This window comes from Somniosus microcephalus, chromosome 5 (assembly GCF_052327205.1).
Source record: "Somniosus microcephalus isolate GS21.2 chromosome 5, FLI_Smic_1.0, whole genome shotgun sequence".
NCBI lineage: Eukaryota > Metazoa > Chordata > Chondrichthyes > Squaliformes > Somniosidae > Somniosus > Somniosus microcephalus.
In genome coordinates, this window is record NC_140991.1 from 71,576,882 (window position 1) to 71,598,196 (window position 21,315).

The 21,315-nt window shown below is 44.8% G+C and overlaps 1 protein-coding gene across 4 annotated transcripts in view; it reads right to left on the minus strand.

Annotated features, from left to right (window-relative positions):
- The window catches only part of armc3 (armadillo repeat containing 3), a 303,201-nt gene that overhangs the window by 215,304 nt on the left and 66,582 nt on the right, over nucleotides 1–21,315 (minus strand). For all 4 annotated transcript variants that reach the window (XM_085987770.1, XM_085987769.1, XM_085987767.1 and 1 more), the window contains exon 5: nucleotides 10,417–10,485. In XM_085987770.1, the coding sequence (XP_085843896.1) occupies nucleotides 10,417–10,485 (69 nt within the window). The remainder of the gene's footprint in view (nucleotides 1–10,416; nucleotides 10,486–21,315) is intronic.

Here is a 21,315-nt window from a genome sequence, read left to right on the forward strand (position 1 = left end):
TGTCTCGCCTGAAGATTCTGTACCCCGGAATGGGATAATAAAGAAACAAAGATAGGTCTAGAGGAGGTGTAATTGGTAACCACAGAACCATTACCAGCATCTGCTGTCTGAGAAAATGGGAGCAGTGGTTATGATCTAAAGTTGTTCAATTCAATGTTTAGGCCCAAAGGCTATAAAGCCCCTAATCGAAAGATGGAGGTGCTGTACCTCGAGCTTGCATTGAGCTTCATTGAAACAATGTAGGAGCCAGAGGAAAGAGAGGTCAGAGTGGGAATGGGATGGAGAATTAAAGTGGTAAGTGACCGAAAGCTCAGGGTCCCGTTTGTGGACTGAACGGAGGTGTTATGCAAAGTGTCACCCAATCTGCGTTTGGTCTCCCCAGTATAGAGGAGACTACATAGTGAGTGGCAAATACAGTATACTAAGCTGGAAGAAGTACAAGTAGATCACTGTTTCACCTGGAAGGAGTGTTTGGGACCCTGGATGGTGGGCAGGGAGGAGGTGAAAGGACAGGTGTTGCATCACCTGCGCTTATGTGAGAAGGTGCCGGGAGAAGGTGAGATGGTGTCGGGGGTGATGGAATAGTGGAGGAAGAAATATGTAAACAAATCTTTGAAAGGAGTAAAAAGCATAGGGGGAAAAATTCGGTTGCTTTGTGCCTCCCGTTAGGGGCGCTAACGGAGCGCAAAGCAACTAGCGCCTGGGCGCGGCGCCGCTAATGCCTCCCGCAAAATTCATCGATGACATCATCGCTGTGCGCAGCGCCCCGCTTGCAGCCCGGCCGCAAACTTGGCTTGTGGCTCCTAAGCTACCGCCGGACTCTATGTCCGACAGGGTCAGGGGGACGTTTTGGCGGCCGGGGCGGCGATAATTAAAGGGCAGGTGCTGGGCGGACATTTTTCTTTAGGGCCACCTGCCAGCACCTGCCCCCCTGGCCTCCTACTGCGGGGTGCCGGCCACAATCCGTCAGCCTGGCGCTCCTCTTGTGTGCCGGGCTCTTTTGCTGGCACCCCACTCCCTGGTGGGCCAGCAGGTCCCCGGGGCGTGCTGCGTTAGGCCCTTCCCCTTTAGTCAGGGGAGGGAGGCACGTGGTACTGCTGCACATAGTGCCGCGATATTCCATGGGAGCGCCCCAAGAGGGAGGGGGGAGCAATTCCAGTAGCGCCCCGCCTCCTGCTTGGGGCGCTGCCATTGAATTTTATTGAGGCCGTAAAAGTAGCGCCCCGGCTAAGTTATCGCACCAAAGAGGGCATGAGCCAATTTCCCCCCATAGTATAATGATCATGGGAGATTTCAACTACCCCCAAATGAACTGTAAAGAGGTAGGGAAAGGGGAAAAGGGAATTAAGTTTTTAAAGTGTTTCAGGACTCCTTTCTTATCAACATGTAAGAAGCCCAACCAGAGAGGAATCACAGCTGGATCTAGCAATGCAAAGTAAACCAGAGCAGATAAGAGAAGTAAGCGTAGGGAAACATCTAGGCAACAGCGATCATAACGTAATAAGGTTAAAAATAATGATTAAGAAAAACATAAGTAAGACAAAGACCAAAGTAATATATTGGAAAAAAGCTAATTTTGAGATGAGAAGGGATCTCAGTAAATGGAAGGTAAACTGGAAAAAATTGTTGACAAACAAAGAGACAGAACAGCAGTGTGAAATATTTAAAATGTTGATCAATAGGGTTCAGGCGACATATATTCCTCGAAAAACTAAGAACAAACTAGCCAATAATGGCATTTATTTCAATGCAAGGAGTCTTGCGAGTAAGGCAGGTGAATTGAAGGTGTTGATGAACACATGGGAGTATGATATTGTTCCTAATACAGAGACATGGTTGAGGGAGGGGCAGAACTGGCAGCTCAATATTCCAGGGTATAGAATCTTCAGGCAAGACAGAGGGAAGTGTAAAAGAGGAGGGGGTGTCGCAATATTAATCAAGGAGTCAATTACTGCAGTAAGGAGGGATGATATCTTAGCAGGTTCCTCTAATGAGGCCACATGGGTAGAACTTAAAAACAAAAAGGGGGCAAGCACTTTGCTGGGAGTGTACTATAGGCCCCAAACAATCAGGGGGAGATAGAGGAACAGATATGTAGGCAAATCTCAGAGAAGTGTAGAAATAATAGGGTAATAATAGTAGGGGATTTCAACTTCCCCAATATTAACTGGGATAGTCAGAGTGTGAAAGGCTTAGAGGGTGCAGAATTCTTAAAGTGCATCCAGGAGAGCTTTTTGAGCCAGCATGTAGAAAGTCCTACAAGAGAGGGGGCAGTACTGGACATAATTCTAGGGAATGTAGCCGGGCAAGTGGTAGAACTGTCAGTAGGAGAGCATTTTGGTGGCAGTGACCATAATTCGGTGAGATTTAAGGTAGTCATGGAAAAGGACAAAGATGGACCGGAAATAAAGGTTCTAAATTGGGGGAAGGCCGACTTTAATATAAGGCAGGATCTGGCCAAAGTGGACTGGGATCAGCTACTTGTAGGAAAATCCACATCAGAGCAGTGTGAGTCATTCAGAAAGGAAATAGAGAGAGTACAGCGCCAACATGTTCCCGTAAAGGTCAAGGGTGGGACCAACAAGTCAAGAGAACCCTGGATGTCCAGGGATATACAAGAATGGATTAGGGAAAAAAAGGAGGCGTTTGGCAGATACAAAGGACTAAAAACAGTAGAAGCCCTAGAGGAGCATAGAAAGTGCAGGGGGGTACTTAAAAAAGAAATTAGGAGAGCGAAGAGGGGGCATGAAAAAACATTGGCGGGTAAAATAAAGGAAAATCCCAAGGTGTTTTATAAGTATATTAAGGGCAAGAGGATAACCAGGGAAAGAGTAGGGCCCATTAGGGACCAAAGTGGCAATCTGTGTGTAGAGCCGGAAGATGTAGGTGAGGTTTTAAATTAATATTTTGCATCTGTGTTCAATATGGAGCAGGACGATGTAGGCATAGAAATCAGGCAGGGGGATTGTGATATACTTGAACAAATTAGTATTAAGAGGGAGGAGGTACTAGCGGTTTTAGTGGGCTTAAAAGTGGATAAATCCCCAGGCCAAGACGAGATGTATCCCAGGCTGCTGTGTGAGGCAAGGGAGGAGATTGCAGGGGCTCTGACACAAATTTTCAGAACCTCTCTGGCCACAGGGGAGGTGCCAGAGGACTGGAGGACAGCTAACGTAGTACCATTATTCAAGAAGGGTAGTAGGGATAAACCAGGGAATTACAGGCCAGTGAGCCTAACATCAGTGGTAGGGAAATTATTGGAAAAAATTCTGAGTGACAGAATTAGTCTCCACTTGGAGAGGCAAGGATTAATCAAGGATAGTCAGCATGGCTTTGTCAGGGGGAGATCATGTCTAACCAATTTGACTGAATTTTTCGACGGGGTGACTAGGTGTGTGGATGAGGGTAGTGCAGTTGATGTAGTCTACATCGACTTCAGTAAGGTTTTTGACAAAGTCCCGCATGGGAGACTGGTCAAGAAGGTAAGAAGGGCCCAAGGGATCCAGGGCAATTTGGCACATTGGATCCAAAATTGGCTTAGTGGCAGGAGGCAAAGGGTGATGGTCGAAGTTTGTTTTTGTGACTGGAAGTCTGTGTCCAGTGGTGTACTGCAGGGATCGGTGCTGGGTCCCTTTCTGTTTGTAGTGTACATTAATGATTTAGATATGAATGTAGGAGGTATGATCAGTAAGTTCACAGATGACACAAAAATTGGTGGAGGGAAGCCTCAGGCTACAGGACGATATAGACGGTTGGTCAGATGGGCAGAACAGTGGCAAATGGAATTTAAACCTGAAAAGTGTGAGGTGATGCATTTTGGGAGGACTAACAAGGCAAGACAATGAATGGCACGACCCTAGGAAGGACAGAGGATCAGAGGGACCTTGGTGTGCATGTACATAGATCCCTGAAGGCAGCAGGACAAGTAGATAAGGTGGTTAAAAAGGCATATGGGATACTTGCCTTCATTAGCCGAGGCATAGAATATAAGAGCAGGGAGGTTATGATGGAGCTGTACAAAATGCTAGTTAGGCCACAGCTGGAATACTGTGTGCAGTTCTGGTCGCCACACTATAGGAAGGATGTGATTGCATTGGAGAGGGTGCAGAGGAGATTCACCAAGATGTTACCTGGGCTGGAGCATTTCAGCTATGAAGAGAGACTGGACAGGCTGGGGTTGTTTTCCTTAGAGCAGAGAAGGCTGAGGGGGGACCTGATTGAGGTATACAAAATTATGAGGGGCATAGATAGCGTAGATAGAAAGGAACTTTTCCCCTTAGTAGAAGGGTCAGTAACCAGGGGGCATAGTTTCAAGGTAAGGGGCAGGAGGTTTAGAGGGGATTTGAGGAAAAACTTCTTCATCCAGAGGGTGGTTGGAGTCTGGAACTCACTGCCTGAAAGGGTGGTAGAGGCAGGAGCCCTCACAACATTCAAGAAGCATTTAGATGGGCACTTCAAACGCCATAGCATACAAGGCTACGGACCAAGTGCTGGAAAATGGGATTAGAATAGACAGGGCTTGATGGCTGGCGCAGGCACGATGGGCCGAAGGGCCTCTTTCTGTGCTGTATAACTCTATGACACTATGAAATAACATGGATGAATAAAGACATAAGGGCAAAATTGAAACTAAAGAAAAGTACATAGACAATAAAGGAGAGGATGATAAAAGGCAATATGAAAAGGATAGGAAGAAGTAAAAAAGAAATTAGGAAAGCAAAGAGGAACTACAAAATTACATTATCAATGAATATAAAAAGAAATAGTAAAGTATTCTACAGATGCATAAATAACAAAAGAAAAATCAGGATAGGGATAGGATCACTAAGGGATGTACAAGATAAACTCACAGATAATGACAACGAATGGCAGAAGTATTGAATAGTTAGTTTGCCTAATAGTGCCAGAGGACTGGCAGACAGCTAATGTTATTCCTTTATCAAAATCCACGACAAGGCCTTGGACAAATTGGACCACTTTCCATACCTCGGGAGCCTACTGTCAACAAGGGCAGACGTCGACGACGAAGTCCAACACCACCTTCAGTGTGCCAGTGCAGCCTTCAGCCGCCTGAGGAAGAGAGTGTTTGAAGACCAGGACCTCAAACCCGGCACTAAGCTCATGGTCTACAGGGCAGCAGTGATACCCGCCCTGTTGTATGCCTCAGAGACATGGACCATGTACAGCAGGCACCTCAAAGCACTGGAGAGGTACCACCAACGCTGCCTCCGCAAGATCCTGCAAATCCATTGGCAGGATAGGCGCACCAATGTCAGTGTTCTTGCTCAGGCCAACATCCCCAGCATCGAAGCTTTGACCACGCCCAATCAGCTCCGATGGACGGGTCACATTGTCTGCATGCCCGATATGAGACTCCCAAAACAAGCGCTCTACTCGGAGCTCCGGCACGGCAAGAGAGCCCTAGGTGGGCAGAGGAAACGCTTCAAGGACACCCTCAAAGCCTCCTTGAAAAAGTGTAACATCCCCACTGACACCTGGGAGGAGAAGCATCCGGGAAGGCACCGAACACCTCGAGTCTCTTCGCTGCGAGCAAGCAGAAGCCAAACGCAGGCAGCGCAAGGAGCGCACGTCAACCCAAGCACCCCACCCACCCGCCCCTTCAACCACCGTCTGCCCCACCTGTGACAGAGACTGTAGGTCCCGCATTGGACTAATCAGTCACCTGCAAACTCATTTTTAATGTGGAAGCAAGTCATCCTCGGTTCCAAGGGACTGCCTAAGAAGAAGAAGAATGTTATTCCTTTATTTAAAACTGGAGATTGAACAAGTCCCGAGAATTATATACCATTTAGCTTAATGTCAGTGGGAGGAAAGATAATGGAATCTTTACTCAAAGATGTGATAGAAAAACTGAAAATATAATGAAGAGTAGTCAGCACAGATTTCAAAAGGGAAGGTCATGCTTGACCAACCTTACTGAATTCTTTGAAAAAGTAACAGAAAGGGCAGACAAGGATAATGCAGATGTAATATACTTGGATTTTCAAAAGGTCTTCAATAAGGACCGCATAGTAGACACATGACTAAGTTGGAGTCAGGGGACAAGTAGCAGAATGAATAGAAAGCTGGCTACAAAACAGAAAACAGATTAGGGGTTAAGCGTAGCTACTCAGACTGGAAGAAAATGGAAAGTGGTGTTCCACAGAGCTCGGTGCTGGGACCACTGTTGTTCACAATTTACATTAACGATTTGGTCTTGGGAGTCGCAAACTTTGCTGACGGCAACAAATTGGGGAGTATAGGACGGCAACAAATTGGGGAGTATAGTTAATACTGAGGAAGATTGTGACAAATCACAAAAAGACATTAATAAACTTGCAGAATAGGCATGTAATTGGCAAATGAATTTCAATATAGATAAGTGTGAGGTGGTGCATTTTGGTAGGAAGAATAAGGAGGCCGCACACTGCTTGGATAATAAATCATAGAATGACAGAATGATGCAGCACAGGAGGTGATTCAGCCCATCGTGCCTGTGCCTGCTCTTTCGAAGAGCTATCCAATTAATCCCACTCCCCTGCTCTTTCCCCATAGCCCCATAAATGTTTTCCCTTCAAGTATTTATCCAATTCCCTTTTGAATGTTACTATTAAATCTGCATCCACCACCGTTTCAGGAAGTGCATTCCAGATCACAACAACTCGCCGTGTAAAAAAATGTTTCCTCATGTCGCCTCTAGTTCTTTTGCCAATCACCTTAAATCTATGTCATCTGGTTATCAACCCTTCTACCACAGGAAACAATTTCTCTTTATATCAAATCCTTCATTATTTTTAACACCTCTATCAAATCTGCTCTTATGAGAACAATCCCAGTCTCTCCAGCGCCTCCACATAACTGAAGTCCCCCATCCATGGTACCGTTCTAGTAAATCTCTTCTGCAGCCTCTGTAAGGCCATGACATCCTTCCTAAAGTGTGTGCCCCAAATTTTTTTTAATTCGTTCATCGGATGTGGGCGTCGCTGGCAAGGCCAGCATTTATTGTCCATCCCTAATTGCCCTCGAGAAGGTGGTGGTGAGCCACCTTCTTGAACCGTTGCAGTCCGTGTGGTGAAGGTACTCCCACAGTGCTGTTAGGGATGGAGTTCCAGGATTTTGACCCAGCGACGATGAAGGAACGGCGATATATTTCTAAGTTAATTTGTTGTGTGACTTGGAGGGGAACTTGGAAGCGGTGGTATTCCCATGCGCCTGCTGTCCTTGGCCTTCTAGGTAGTAGAGTTTGCAGGTTTGGAAGGTGCTGTTGAAGAAGCCTTGGCGAGCTACTGCAGTGCATCTTGTAGATGGTACACACTGCCATCAAGGTGCACTGGTGGTGGAGGGAATGAATGTTTAAGGTGGTGGATGGGGTGCCAATCAAGCAGGCTGCTTTGTCCTGGATGTTGTCGAGCTTCTTGAGTGTTGTTGGAGCTGCACTCATCCAGGCAAGTGGAGAATATTCCATCACACTCCTGACTTGCGCCTTGTAGATGGTGGAAAGGTTTAGGGAGTCAGTAAGAATATAAGAACATAAGAAGTAGGAGCAGGAGTGGGCCATACGGCCCCTCGGGCCTGCTCCGCCATTCAATAGGATCATGGCTGATCCGAACCTAGACTCACGTCCACTTCCCTGCCCTCTCCCCGTAACCCCTAATTCCCTTATCTGCTAGGTAACTGTCTATCTCCGTTTTAAATGTATTTAATGTTGCAGCTTCCACAGCTCTCTGGGGTAGCAAATTCCATAGATTTACTACCCTCTGAGTGAAGAAGTTTCTCCTCATCTCAGTTTTGAAACGGCAGCCCCTTATTCTAAGATTATGCCCCCTAGTTCTAGTCTCACCCATCAGTGGAAACATCCTCACCGAATCCACCCGATCAAGCCCCCTCACAATCTTATATGTTTCGATAAGATCGCCTCTCATTCTTCTGAACTCCAATGAGTAGAGACCCAACCTACTTAACCTTTCCTCATACGTCAACCCCCTCATCTCCGGAATCAACCGAGTGAACCTTCTCTGAACTGCCTCGAGAGCAAGTATATCTTTTCTTATAGTTGAGGTGAGTCACTCGTCACAGAATACCCAGCCTCTGACCTGCTTTTGTAGCCATAGTATTTATGTGGCTGGTCCATAAGAACATAAGAAATAGGAGCAGGAGTAGGCCATATGGCCCTTTGAGCCTGCTCCGGCATTCAATAAGATCATGGCTGATCTTAGACCTCAACTTCACTTTGCCACCCGATCTCCATATCCCTTGTTTCCACTAGAGGCCAAAAATCTAACTATCTCAGTCCAGTTAAGCTCTGGTCAATTGTGACCTCCAGGATGTTGATGGTAGGGAATTCGGCAATGGTAATGCCATTGAATGTCAAGGGCAGGTGGTTAGGCTTTCTCTTGTTGGAGATTGTCGTTGCCTGGCACAAATGTTACTTGCCACTTATCACCCCAAGTCTGAATGTCGTCCAGGTCTTGCTACATGCAGGCATGGACTGCTTCATTATCTGAGGAGTTGCGAATGGAACTGAACACTGTGCAATCATCAGCGAACATCCCCACTTCTGACATTATGATGGAGGGAAGGTCATTGATGAAGCAGCTGAAGATGGTTGAGCCTAAGACACTGCCCCGAGGAACTCCTGCAGCGATGTCCTGGGCTGAGGTGATTGGCCTCCAACAACCACAACCATCTTCCTTTTTGCTAGGTATGACTCCAGCCAGTGGACAGTTTTCCCCGATTCCCATTGACTTCAATTTTACTAGTTAGTGCCGTATGACATGTGGGTCATTGATATTTAATTGTGTCACCAAGTAGCTGGTAGGTCCCCGTCTCCCCATCTCCAACGGCCAGGAACATCATAACTCCACTGGTCTCCAGCGCGATGTCCTGTCTTCTGCATTTGTGAGCTGGAAAATCTGTGGAGGCCCACCTCTGGTTCTTTCCCGTTCCCTCGTGTTCTGTGGTCTCTTCTCCTGCAACAAGGGAAAGAACAGATCTATGACTGACTGTAATGGCGTGTGTTCACCTGATGGATGCAGTGCATTTGGTGAGGGTGACTATCAGGGAGAGGCATCACATTGCATAAGGATCAGGGTGAGTGGCAGTGGTGGAGGGATAGATGGGGATGTGAGAAAGTGCATAGAAAGAGAAGGATGGGTGTGCTTGCACTGTAAGTGGGTGTGAGGAATGATGTGATGGAGTAGGCTGGACAAGGCAGAGTGAGAGGGTGGGGTGATGTGCACAGCAGGATGTAGGAAAATGTGCAACTGTACTCACCTTTCCAGACCTGGTTAGGTCATTAAAGCGCTGCCTGCACTGAATCCATGAGCATGGCACAGCGCTCCTGCTGCTGATCTCCAGGGCCACCTTGAGCCATGTCTTCTTGGTGTCAGCAACAGGTTTCTTCCTCCCATTGCTGGGGAACAGTATCTCTCTCTGGCTCTTCCCTGACCCCAGCAGCACATCAAGCGAGGCATCAGTGCAGCCTTTGCCCATCTGGAATGCATTCTTAAACTTCTTCTTCTGTTGTATCCAACTCCAATTCCTCCAAATTCCATCTTTCGATTGGCCCTTTAAATACTGGAGTTGAGATCACGTCATGTAGGTGCTCATCACGCCTGCTGCTGCACACTGGACGCCAAACCCGGTAGTAAAATTCTAACGAGCTGGCTGAGTGAAAAAGCTACTGACAGGCGCACTGAACTTTCTTCCGGGTTTCCCACACAAACGCTCCCAACGTGTCTCCGAGTTAATATTGTAACAATGTATATTAACTATATAAAAAGGTAATATTACTTCAATTTAGATTTATTGCCTTAACTAATCTTATTGAATAGTAAATTTAAAACAGGTCTTAGAAAAATTTCTTTACGCCAGGGGTGATAAACATTTGGAATGATCTGCCAAGTACAATAAAAACCATTCAGGAGTTCAAGACACAGCCGGATGCTAGACTGGTCAAGTTAAAATACGAGAAGGACAAGCTTGATGGGCTGACTGGCCTTTCCTCATCTTTGATTATTCCTTATCTTCTCGTATGTCATTTTAGTAACTCCACTCCAGTCTACCCTGCATCAACAAGTGGAATGAAAGGCTACACGGAGGATCCATATAAATAAAAATATGGGCATTATAAAAACTTTGGAGGTTGATAATTATATAGCTTTGACTATAACTTCTTTTAAAACATTGAGTAGAATCTGTTTAAAATGAGTTTTGTAGTCAAAAAGTACTAATTAGTAACAAAAGCAGTCTAGATTATAATTTTGTAGTTGATGTCAAGATGTTTTTGCTGGCAGAGCATAGGTTAGTTAATGTAAGCAATTATCTAGACAGAACCACATTCTTTCTCTTTGGAATGTTATTTCTCAGAATTATGCTATTTGTGGATTCCTAATAATAAGTGAAATTTAAAATTACCATCTGGAGCTAGACATGCAATAATTGATGGTAGAAAATCCAGCTGCCTCATTGATTTTCGAACTTCACCTGAAAAAAAATAAAAACATCAGCATGGAGAAAAATGCATGAACTGCTTTAAGTATTTTTGCTCACTTTACCAAAGCAGAACTGCTGCAAACAAAGGCTACTTTACTCAAAGGTGTTACAAATGATCAAAAAGAGACAAAGGGGGGAATTTTAATGTGAAGCAGCCCATGGGTTTAGGTGCCGGGTTAAAGTGGCCAAAAATGTGATCGCGTCTGGAAACCAGCTCCGACACGTTGACTTCCGGGTTTAATACAGGCTCGTTCGGCAGGTTGCATGTAACCCCCTCCAGAGAGGGAGGTTACTAATTTAAATATGTTAATCGCTCCATTGTAGCGATATTTCAACATAGAATTGAATTTAACGGCGCTTCCATGGGTTTCCCGGGCTTCATGAAACTAGCCATTGAAACCAATGTGAGAACAAAATGATAATTCATGGGGCTTATTAAAAATCAGGCAAATACTGCAATAAATACTCGGTGCTCACAGCTGCTTTCTTACCTACTACTGAGAAAGGGTTTGTTCAGGGTACTTGTGGTGAGAGGTTAGTGTCTACACTTTGGAGGTTTTCAGGCTCAGATCAGGATGCATGGCGCCTTGGCTGCCTTAGATTGGACCTCGGCCGATGAGCAAGGTGACCATTAGCAGCAGCAACAGCCAGATGTTGAGAGACCTGCAGGTGCTGAGCAGAGAGGGGAGCAGCAGAGAGATTGAGCTCGCAGGATGCAATACCCACGTAACAGGGTGTACAGGCAGAGGCTTAGCTTCCTAGACCTCCCGGAAGAGCAGTGCTTCTGTAGGCATAGGTGTTGCTTCAGGTGGTAGCAGACATCTGCAGCCTCCTAGAAGACCTGCTCCCTGCTGGCCATGCATTACCAGTGGCTGTGAAAGTGACCACTGCCCTCAATCTTTTGCCTCCAAATCCTTCTAGGACACGACCAGAGACATGTTCAGTATCTCCCAGTTCGCTGCACACAAATGCATAAGGCAGGTCACTGATGGGATGTTTGCCAGGTCCAGCAATTATGTCAACTTAGCCTGTGATAATGCCAGTCAGAATTAGTCAACGCTTGGGTTTGCGTCTCTAGATGGCTTCCCGCAGATGCAGGGCATCATCGACTGCACACACATGGCAGTCTGCACACCCCAAGATCAACCAAGAGTATTCATAAACCGCAAGGGGTTCCACCCCATCAATGTGCAGCTGGTGTGCAACCACAAGAAAAAGTTTAAGCAGGTGTGCACCAGATTCCCGGGGAGCTGTCATGAGGCTTTCATCCTGCTGCAGTCCAAGCTCCCTGACCTCTGGATCTGCAAGCAGACTTAAGGGGTGCCTGCGAGGAGACAAAGGATACACACTTCAAACTTGGCTGATGACATCCATGAAAAACCCAACTAATGAAGTCCAAGAGTGGTACAACAAAAGTCAGTTGACAACCAAATGTGTCATTGAGCAAATGATCAGCATGCTCAAGATGCGCTTCAGGTTCCTGGACAGATCTGGAGGCACCCTTCAGTACTCACCAGCCAGGTAGTGTGCTACACTCTGCACAACATTGCACAGCATCGAGGGTTGGACCTGCAGGAGGAACAAGATGCTGAGCACATATCGTCTGTGGATGAATCCAAAGAGGAGGAAGAGCAAGAGAAGGAGGAGGAAGATGGCGCCCCCCATTGCAGCACCAGCCACTCACATTGTTGCCCGGGATGCCAGGAATTCCCTTATAGCTGTAAGGTTCAGTTAGTTACCGGTACTGGACCCATGTAACAACCACATCCAATGGCCACTCTCATACCCCCACCCGTTATGTTAATTAATAACTAGACATTCTTATTATGAACACAGCTAGCTTTTGCTAGTTACTTTATTGAGCCATGTGGACTAGGTACAGTATCTGTAGAGGCTTCCATCTTGACTGTTGCCTTGTGGGTAGCCTAGTGCCTCATGGGTAATGTAGTTTTAATATATATACAGCTGGGTAGTGTAGTCTTATACATACAGCTATATCCAGCTCTACACAGCTCTACGGCTCCACCTAGTGTCCACTATAGAATGACATGTTATTGATCGTTACATCCCCCTTTCTTTGAGGTGTAACAAAATCAATATCAATCAACTTTCAAGAAAACAATAAAGATAATATCAGTAACACTTTTGTTAGTGCTCTATAAACATAAACATTTTCAAAACAGTCAACACATTTTCAAAGCTTTACATTGTACTCAAAGATTAAGTCTATCAGGCTTTTTTACTTCACGTGTGGATCTTCTGAACATGGGTAAGTCTGATGTGTCTTCATGAGATTGTTCTGGCGGTGAATGACAAGATGCAGTTGCGGCATTGTCATCGATCTGCTCTTGTATAGATCGAGGTCTCCTTGCGATCTTTGCTTGGAGAGGGTTTCAGTGTTTCCTTCACTCTTCATGCCATAACTCTCAATGTAGTCAATGCACTCTCGAAAAACTGCTGGCAGCTGGATCCCATCATACAGCATAGTCCTCTCAGCAGCCTCGGCTAATGGAACACCAAAGATTGGCCTGAGGAAAGACGGAGTATCCACCGGAACTGCTTCCTGCTCTGGTGCAGGCTTCTTCTTTTTCTTTTTCTCTTTCCACTGCTTAACAACATCTGCTGCGGTTATATCTTTGGACTTTTTCTCCTTGTGTTTTTCCTCTTTGTGCTTTTCTTCCTTTGGCTTCTCTTTGACCTTAAAGTCTTTTTCTTTCTTCTTGGAGAAACTAGGCTTTTTGAAGACATGGATACCCTTTGGCCTTTTCATCCTTGATGGGCTCTCTGCTTCATCACCTGAGTCATCTGGTCTGCTTATGGCACAGTTTATATGGTAGACTCTCTTGACCAGTTCTAAGTCTTCACAAGCTTTGTCACCTAGTATCGAATCAAGTCTTTCAGCCACAACAGAAAACATGAGATGATGCACTTTGTCTTTGACTGTCACTTTAAGTCTGCATACACCTAAGCTATCTATTTTCTGTCCATTATAGCTCTTCAGTAGTACTGACTTTTTCTGTATTTTGGGCTTTTCTTTCATATTTTTTATGTCACTCATACTGATTAAGTTTGCTTTTGCCCCAGTGTCCAGTTTCAATGTAACTAATGCTCCATTTATCTGCAGTGGGATCATCCATTTGTCCACTTTTACTGCATTGACTTTATGTTCAGCATTGTCCATTTCTGAGGGCTGCACATTTTCTGTATCTTTTTTGATATCGTCACATGACACCATTCCTACAAAAAATGTCTCACTTAAATCAGTGTCCTCAATCACATTAACTTGTTGCCCTTTCGTTGTTTTTACTTTTGAAAAGCATTGTTTGGCAAAGTGATTCTTTCCATTACACTTTGTGCACATTTTTCCAAACGCTGGGCATTGTCTTAACTGGTGTTTGTAACCACAGCGTTTACAATTAAAAATTTCATCCTCCGATTGCTTTTCATTTCTGTTCTGCCCACGTTTCTTCCCCTTGTAGGACACAGCACCGACAGCAGCATTATCACTCATTACATTCGCATCATTATTGATTTCACTGAAAGTCTTCGCGTGATTTCGAGCTAGCTCGCTGGCTTGGCATATTTTCACCGCATTTTCCAAATTTAGTTCGGTTTCTCTCAACAGACGTTCCCTGACTTTTTTTATCATGAATACCAAACACAATCTGGTCACGAATCATGGATGCTTTGAGCTCAGAGAAATTACATGTCTGTGCTTTCAGTTTCAGATCAGTTATAAAGCTATCAAAAGTCTCATTTTGCTGCTGTGTCCGAGAACAGAAGATGTATCTTTCATAGGTCTCATTCTTTTTGGGAGAGCAATGTGCATCAAATTTTTTTTAGCACATCTTCTAATTTTTCTCTGTTCTCCTCTGGATTAAATACAAATGTACTAAATACCTCTATCGCCTGTGGGCCTGCAACCGTAAGCAGCAACGCTATCTTCCTTGCGTCTGGCTTCGTACCGAATCCGATGGCTGCAATGTAGAGTTCGAATTGCTGTTTAAAAGTCTGCCAGTTGTAGTCGATTTTTTCTGTGAGATTCAAATTCTCCATGTCGCTTTTCACAATTTTCAGCAGATCTTCACCACCCTGGTACCATGTTATGTTCATTAATAACTAGACATTCTTATTATGAACACAGCTAGCTTTTGCTAGTTACTTTATTGAGCCATGTGGACTGGTACAGTATCTGTGGAGGCTTCCATCTTGACTGTTGCCTTGTGGGTAGCCTAGTGCCTCATGGGTAATGTAGTCTTAATATATATACAGCTGGGTAGTGTAGTCTTATACATACAGCTATATCCAGCTCTACACAGCTCTACGGCTCCACCTAGTGTCCACTATAGAATGACATGTTATTGATCGTTACAACCCCCAATCCCACTGACACAAAGCAGTCCTGCTACCAACCACTTATTCCACAACCCCCATTGGTCCCCGTCAATTCATGTCTTCGCATTCATCAACAAACAACTGAAAAGGCGAGTTGCCACCCAGCAACCAAGAATGGGCAATACAGTAAAATGGTGCAAAGTAATACATTTTTTGCGATTCTACCGAAGTATGGAGACTTCACAACATAACATTTTCTCATACATCCATGTGCATAACCTTGTGCAACTACAAAACTTTAGTCTTCCTTTTCCCTAACGCTCCTATGTAATGCAACCCCCATGGCATCAGCAGAGGTAGAAGCAGGCTCCTTAGATACCTGATGTGACTGCTGAGACTCTGGGTTTTGGAGCCCATGAGAGCCCCGCCAAAGACTGCTCCACCTGCACCTGTGCAGACTTGGCCATCTGGAGAGGAGGAAGCATGTCGGGTACTGACTGAGGGGTGCACAACGGGTAAGAAGTGAGGGTGCTTTGAGTGGAGTTCCCTATTTCATGTCCCCTTTCGCCATTATCCCTCTCATGGGCCAGCTGTAATTCACTCCTACCATTCTGCTGGAGACCAGCTTGATGCAGATCAGTGACGCACTGTAAGGCCAAGGCTAAGGAGCCTGTCAATCTATTTAAGGCGCCAGACATGTTGGCATCTAGAATCTGCAAGGCCATGGTCAAAGGCTGCATGGATTCATTTGATTGTCACGATTGATGTTCCACAGAGCTGGTCATTCTAGCTATGCCCTGTGACATCAACCCACTCATGCTTGAGGTGAACTCCTCCATTCTCTCTGCAATCGTGGACAGTGTGCGTGGAAGGCCCGTCAGTACATCGCAGATTTTCTGCTGCTGCTCAATGATTATCCTATCATCGACGGTCCCCGGGATATAGCATCTGTGTCCAGCTGAGCCAGGCTTGGCGAGGGCTGTGCCCTCTGACACGGAATCTCCATAGTTTTCTCTGTCACCACTGTCTGCTCTTGTTAACTTGTGAGTTGTGAGTCACCAGGTGAAATTCCAAATATCTGTCTAACTGGACCCTCCGAAGTGCGAGTATCTGTGCTGGTGCATGGTAGGCATGAGTCCTGTGCCGGTGCAACCTCAGAAGGAATCAGCTCCTCTGAGGAATCGTCATCTGCGAGGTCCACCGATGGCTGCTGCATGCATGAAGGCCCTGGTGAAGAGAAAAAATATGAATTAGTACTGGCTAGGTAAGATTATTGCAACTTAGCAGTATGAAGATGATCATATTTTACTCGCTGCTGAAATCAAGTCAACATGACCGAGTGTTATATGACATGTGGGTCGATAACATTTAATTCTGTCACCAGGTAGCTGGGAAGTCCCCATCTCCGATGGTCAGGGACGCTGAGACACTACTGATCTCCAGACTTCCTCCTCTGCAGTTGTCAGCAGTGAGATCTGTGGAGGACCACCTCCTATTCTCTCCCTCTCCTTCGTGTTTTGAGCTCTCTTCTCCTGCAACAGGAAAGAGTGGCTGTAATGGCATGTATTTCACCTGATGGATGCAGTGCATTTGGTGAGGGTGAGGGAGAGGCATTAAAATGCATAAGGATCAGGATGAGTGGCAGTGGTGGATTTACAGATGGGGATGTGAGGAAGTGCATAGAAAGAGAAGGATGGGTGTGCTTGCAAGGTAAGTGGGTATTAGGAGTGATGTGATGGAATAGGCTTGACAAGGCAGAGTGGTGGGGGAGGGGGGAGTGTTGGTGATGCGCACAGCAGGATGTAGCCCCAGGACAGTGACAGGGTAACACAAAGAATTCGACCCAACACAATCGTCGCTAAGCAAAAGGAAAAATATCTGACATATTGGGCAGAAACAACAAAAACCCAAAGCAAACTCAATTGCTACTTGTCCCTAAACAGACAATACAACATAGCTGATTACCTGACCATGGTAAAGGATAACAAACTGAGAAGAACCTTGACAAGGTACAGACTTAGCGAACATAGCCTAGCGATCGAAAAAGGCAGACACAGGCAGACCAGGCTGCCAAGAGAAGACAGGATATGCTCTCACTGCAGTCAGGGAGTAGTGGAGACAGAGATGCACTTCCTCACAGCCTGCGGAAAATATCAGGGCATCAGGGAGAATTTCTACCAAAAATTCTCACAAATATGCCCTGATTTCAGAAATCTGAATGACAACCAAAAACTCCCATTCCTACTGGGAGAGGAGAGAAGCTGTGTAACACTGGCGGCACACTATGTTACAGCTTGCCATGAACAGAGGGACAACCAGTAAACTAAGAAAAGAATATATATAAACAATGCGAATGTATATTTATACACTCAGGGATATACCTGTTTATACACTGTATGAATAGAACTGCGTTTATGTGCTAAACCATAAATGTATTTTGATGCTTTGGCAACATAAGATGTAACTTATCATGCCAATAAAGCGATTTGAATTGTGAATTGTGAATTGTGAATGTTTAACTGTACTCACCTTTCCTGACCTGGTTAGGTCATTAAAGTGCTTGCTGCACTGAAGTCAGGAGCATGGCACAATGCTCCTGCTACTGATCTCCAGCGCCATCTCCAGCCATGCCTTCTTTGTAGCAGCAGCAATTTTCTTCCTCCCATTGCTCAGCAAGAGTATCTCTCTCCAACTCTTTAATGCCCCCAGCAGTACATCAAGGCAGCATCATTAAAGCAGGGCACAGCCTTTGACTGTCCCGATCCTTATTTTGCAATTACTGTCTCTGTGCCAAACCTCCCAACTCCTCCAACTTCCATCTTTGGATTGGCCCTTTAAATACTCAATTGAAATTGCATCATGTGGGTCCATACCACGCCCGCTGCTGTGCATTCAACACCAAACCTGGAAGTAAAATTATATTTGCCTGCATTAAGATTCACAGACAGGCACACTGAAATTACTTCCAGGTTTCCCACGCGATATCAGACCACCACCACCCCCTCCCCGCCCCTAATGCACCTTGAAGTTAATATCAGGGCCAAAGAGTGCGAGTGTGCATAATTAATACTAACCTAACTATAATTGCATACCACCTAAATATAGGACATTAGCACAATTTCAAAGAAAGCTCTTAAAGATAGATTTTTTAAAAAGTTACTAGATAATGAAAGCCAAATGATTTTTTCTAAATTACCACTATAGGATAAACAAAATGAACAATGGACTTTACTGTACAAATGCTAGTAACTTTTAACTTGCCTACACACCTATTAAGCTGCCTACACTTCCCTTTACTGGTGTGTACACTTAGCTGGTACTAGCTTTTGCTGGCTTAAAGGCATCTAGGCCAATATCCAGGATCTGGATGCTGATTTCCAGGTTTCTATATGAAATTGATTCCTGGCACACCTGTAACCAACATCAAAGTAACTTCCTGATGTGTGGGGAGACCCAGTGTTTCATGGTCGGAAAAGAGAGGGAGAAATCAACATTGAAAACCAGGGCATCTCCTACAAAGAAAAATATTTTTACCCAAATTTTAGATATTCTGTAAACTGGGGAGTACCTTAAATAAACACAAGATATAGCAAAAACAGAACCAACAATTCTTTTTGACACATACTTTAAAAAAATCAATATAATTTCAATAAATGGGGAACTATTGGTGGAGGCAGAAGGCATGGCTGAGGTACTAAATGAGTACTTTGCATCAGTGTTTACCAAGGAAGAGGACCTTGCCAAAGCTATGATAAACGAGGAGGTTGCTGGGATACTGGATGAGATGAAAATAGATAAAGAGGAGGTACTAGACAGGCTGGCGGTAATTAAAGTGGCTATGTCTCCTGGTCTGGGTGGGATGCATCCTAGGTTGCTGAAAGAAGTAAAGGTAGAAATTGCAGAGGTGCTGGCTGCAATCTTCCAATCCTCCTTAGATACTGGAGTGGTGCCAAAGGACTGGAGGATTGCAAATGTTACACCCTTGTTCAAAATAGGGAGAAGGATAAACCTGGCAATTACAGGCCTGTCAGTTTAATGTCGATGGTGGGGAAGCCTTCAGAAACAATAATCCGGGAGAAAATTAACAGCCATTTGGACAAGCATGGACTAATAAAGCATGGATTTTTTAAGGGGAAATCGTGTTTGACTAACTTGATTGAGTTTTTTGATAAGGTAACAGAGACGGTGGATTAGGGCAGTGAAGTTGATGTGTATATGGACTTTTAAAAAGCATTTGATAAAGTTCCACATCTTAGTTTTTTTAGCAAAATTGAAGCCCATGGGATAAAAGGGACAGTAGCATAAGAACATAAGAATTAGGAGCAGGAGTAGGCCATACAGCCCCTCGAGCCTGCTCCGCCATTCAATAAGATCATGGCTGATCTTCGACTTCAACCCCACTTTCCTGCCCTATCCCCATATCCCTTGATAGCAGCATGGATACAAAATAGCTAAGGGATAGAAAACAGATTGGAGGGAGGTATACAGTAGCATTCCCCAAGGTTCAGTACTGGGACCACTGCTGTTTTTGATATACATTAATGACTTGACTTGGGGTTATTTAGAAATTTGCAGATGACACGAAACTTGGAAGTGTAATAAAACGAGGAAGATACTCATAGGCTTCAAGAATACATAGACAGACTGGTGGAATGGGCGCACACATGGCAGATGAAAGTCAACACAGAGGTGATATATTTTGGTAAGAATGAAGAGAGACCATAGACATTAAAAGGTATAATTTTGAAGGGGGTGCAAGAACAGGGAGACCTGGGGGTACTTGTGCACAAATCTTTGAAGGTGGCAAGACAGGTTAACAAAGCAGTTAATAAAGAATATGGGATCCTGGGCTTCATAAATAGAGGCATAGAGTACAAAAGCCAGGAAGTTATGCTAAACCTATATAAAGCACTTGTTCGACCTCGCTGGAGTATTGTGTCCAATTCTGGGCCCCACACTTTAGGAAGGACGTGAATGCTTTGGAGAGGATACAGAAGGGATTTACTAGAATGGCTCCAGGGATGAGGGATTACAGTTACGTGGATAGACTAGAGCAGCCGGGGTTGTGCTCCTTGGAGCAGAGAAGGCTGAGGAGATTTGATAGAGTAGTTTAAAATCATGGAGGATTAAGATAGGATAGTACAGCACAGAAGGAGGCCATTCAGCCCATTGAGTTTGCACCGGATCTTTCGAAGACCAATCCAATAAGTTCCCCTCCCCCACAATTTTTTCACCTAGATTTTTTGTTGGGTAAGGGTATTAAGGGATATGGAACAAGGCAGGTAAATGGAGTTGAGGTGTAGATTAGCCAAGTTCTAAGTGAATGGCAGAGCTGGCTTGAGGGACTGAATGGCCTACTCCTGCTCCTAGGCTCCCCAGCCCCAGGCTCACTCCCCACCCCCCACCAAAATTGTAAACTTTTACCGATTTCCCCTTCTCCATTCCTGATTTACCTTGCTGGGGACCATTTCTGTGGGACCCAAGTTCAAATCTGGGCTAATATTTCTCATTTACATTTTCTGGACTCAGTTTCCTGATTCACTTTGAAATAATGACCTGTGTTGATCCTCTTACTTTTTTTCAAGGGTGTAGATTTTTTAATGTAAATTCTTATCAATTTAGGTAGATGCCAAAATTATACATTACTGGTGGACAGGACCTGTAATACAAAAACACTATTTTAGACACAATCGCTAGACTGCCCACAAGCTCTATAAAATGAATGCCATGGTTATACTGAGATCTGGCACCATAATCTGCCGATAATGTATTGAATCCACCCAGGCAGCATTGAGCAGTATAACTGGGAGATCTTACTGGGGCGATATCCGTACATGCAATTTCCTCCATTGAGTAATTTGCTGAATTGAAACAAAGCAACAATTGAGTGAGGTAGCTGCGCTAGGTATGGGGAGGGGCTGCAATTGGGTGGGGTTCAACATCACACCTGCTGGCAAGTTATATTGGTACTTGTCTGAATCAATAGTGACATTTAACCACCACTGGGTCTAGTTTACACCACTGCCAATTGAATTATTGCAAAAACGATAGAGTAAATAAAGAGTTTTACGAAAGGAAAATCATGTTTAACAAATTTGCTGGAGCTCTTTGAGGATGTAACGAGCAGGGTGGACAAAGGTGAGCCAGTGGGTGTGGTGTATTTGGATTTCCAGAAGGCATTCGATAAGGTGCCACATAAAAGTTTACTGCACAAGATAAGAGTTCACGGAGTTGGGGGTAACATATTAGCATGGATAGAGAATTGGCTAACTAACAGAAAGCAGAGAGTCGGGATAAATGGGTCATTTACCGGTTGGCAAACAGCAACTAGTGGGCTGCCACAGGGATGGGTGCTGGGGCCTCAACTATTTACAATCTATATTAATGACTTGGATGAAGGGACCGAGTGTAATGTAGCCAAGTTTGCAGATGATACAAAGATGGGTGGAGTTGTGCAGAGGACGCAAATAATCTGCAAAGGGATAT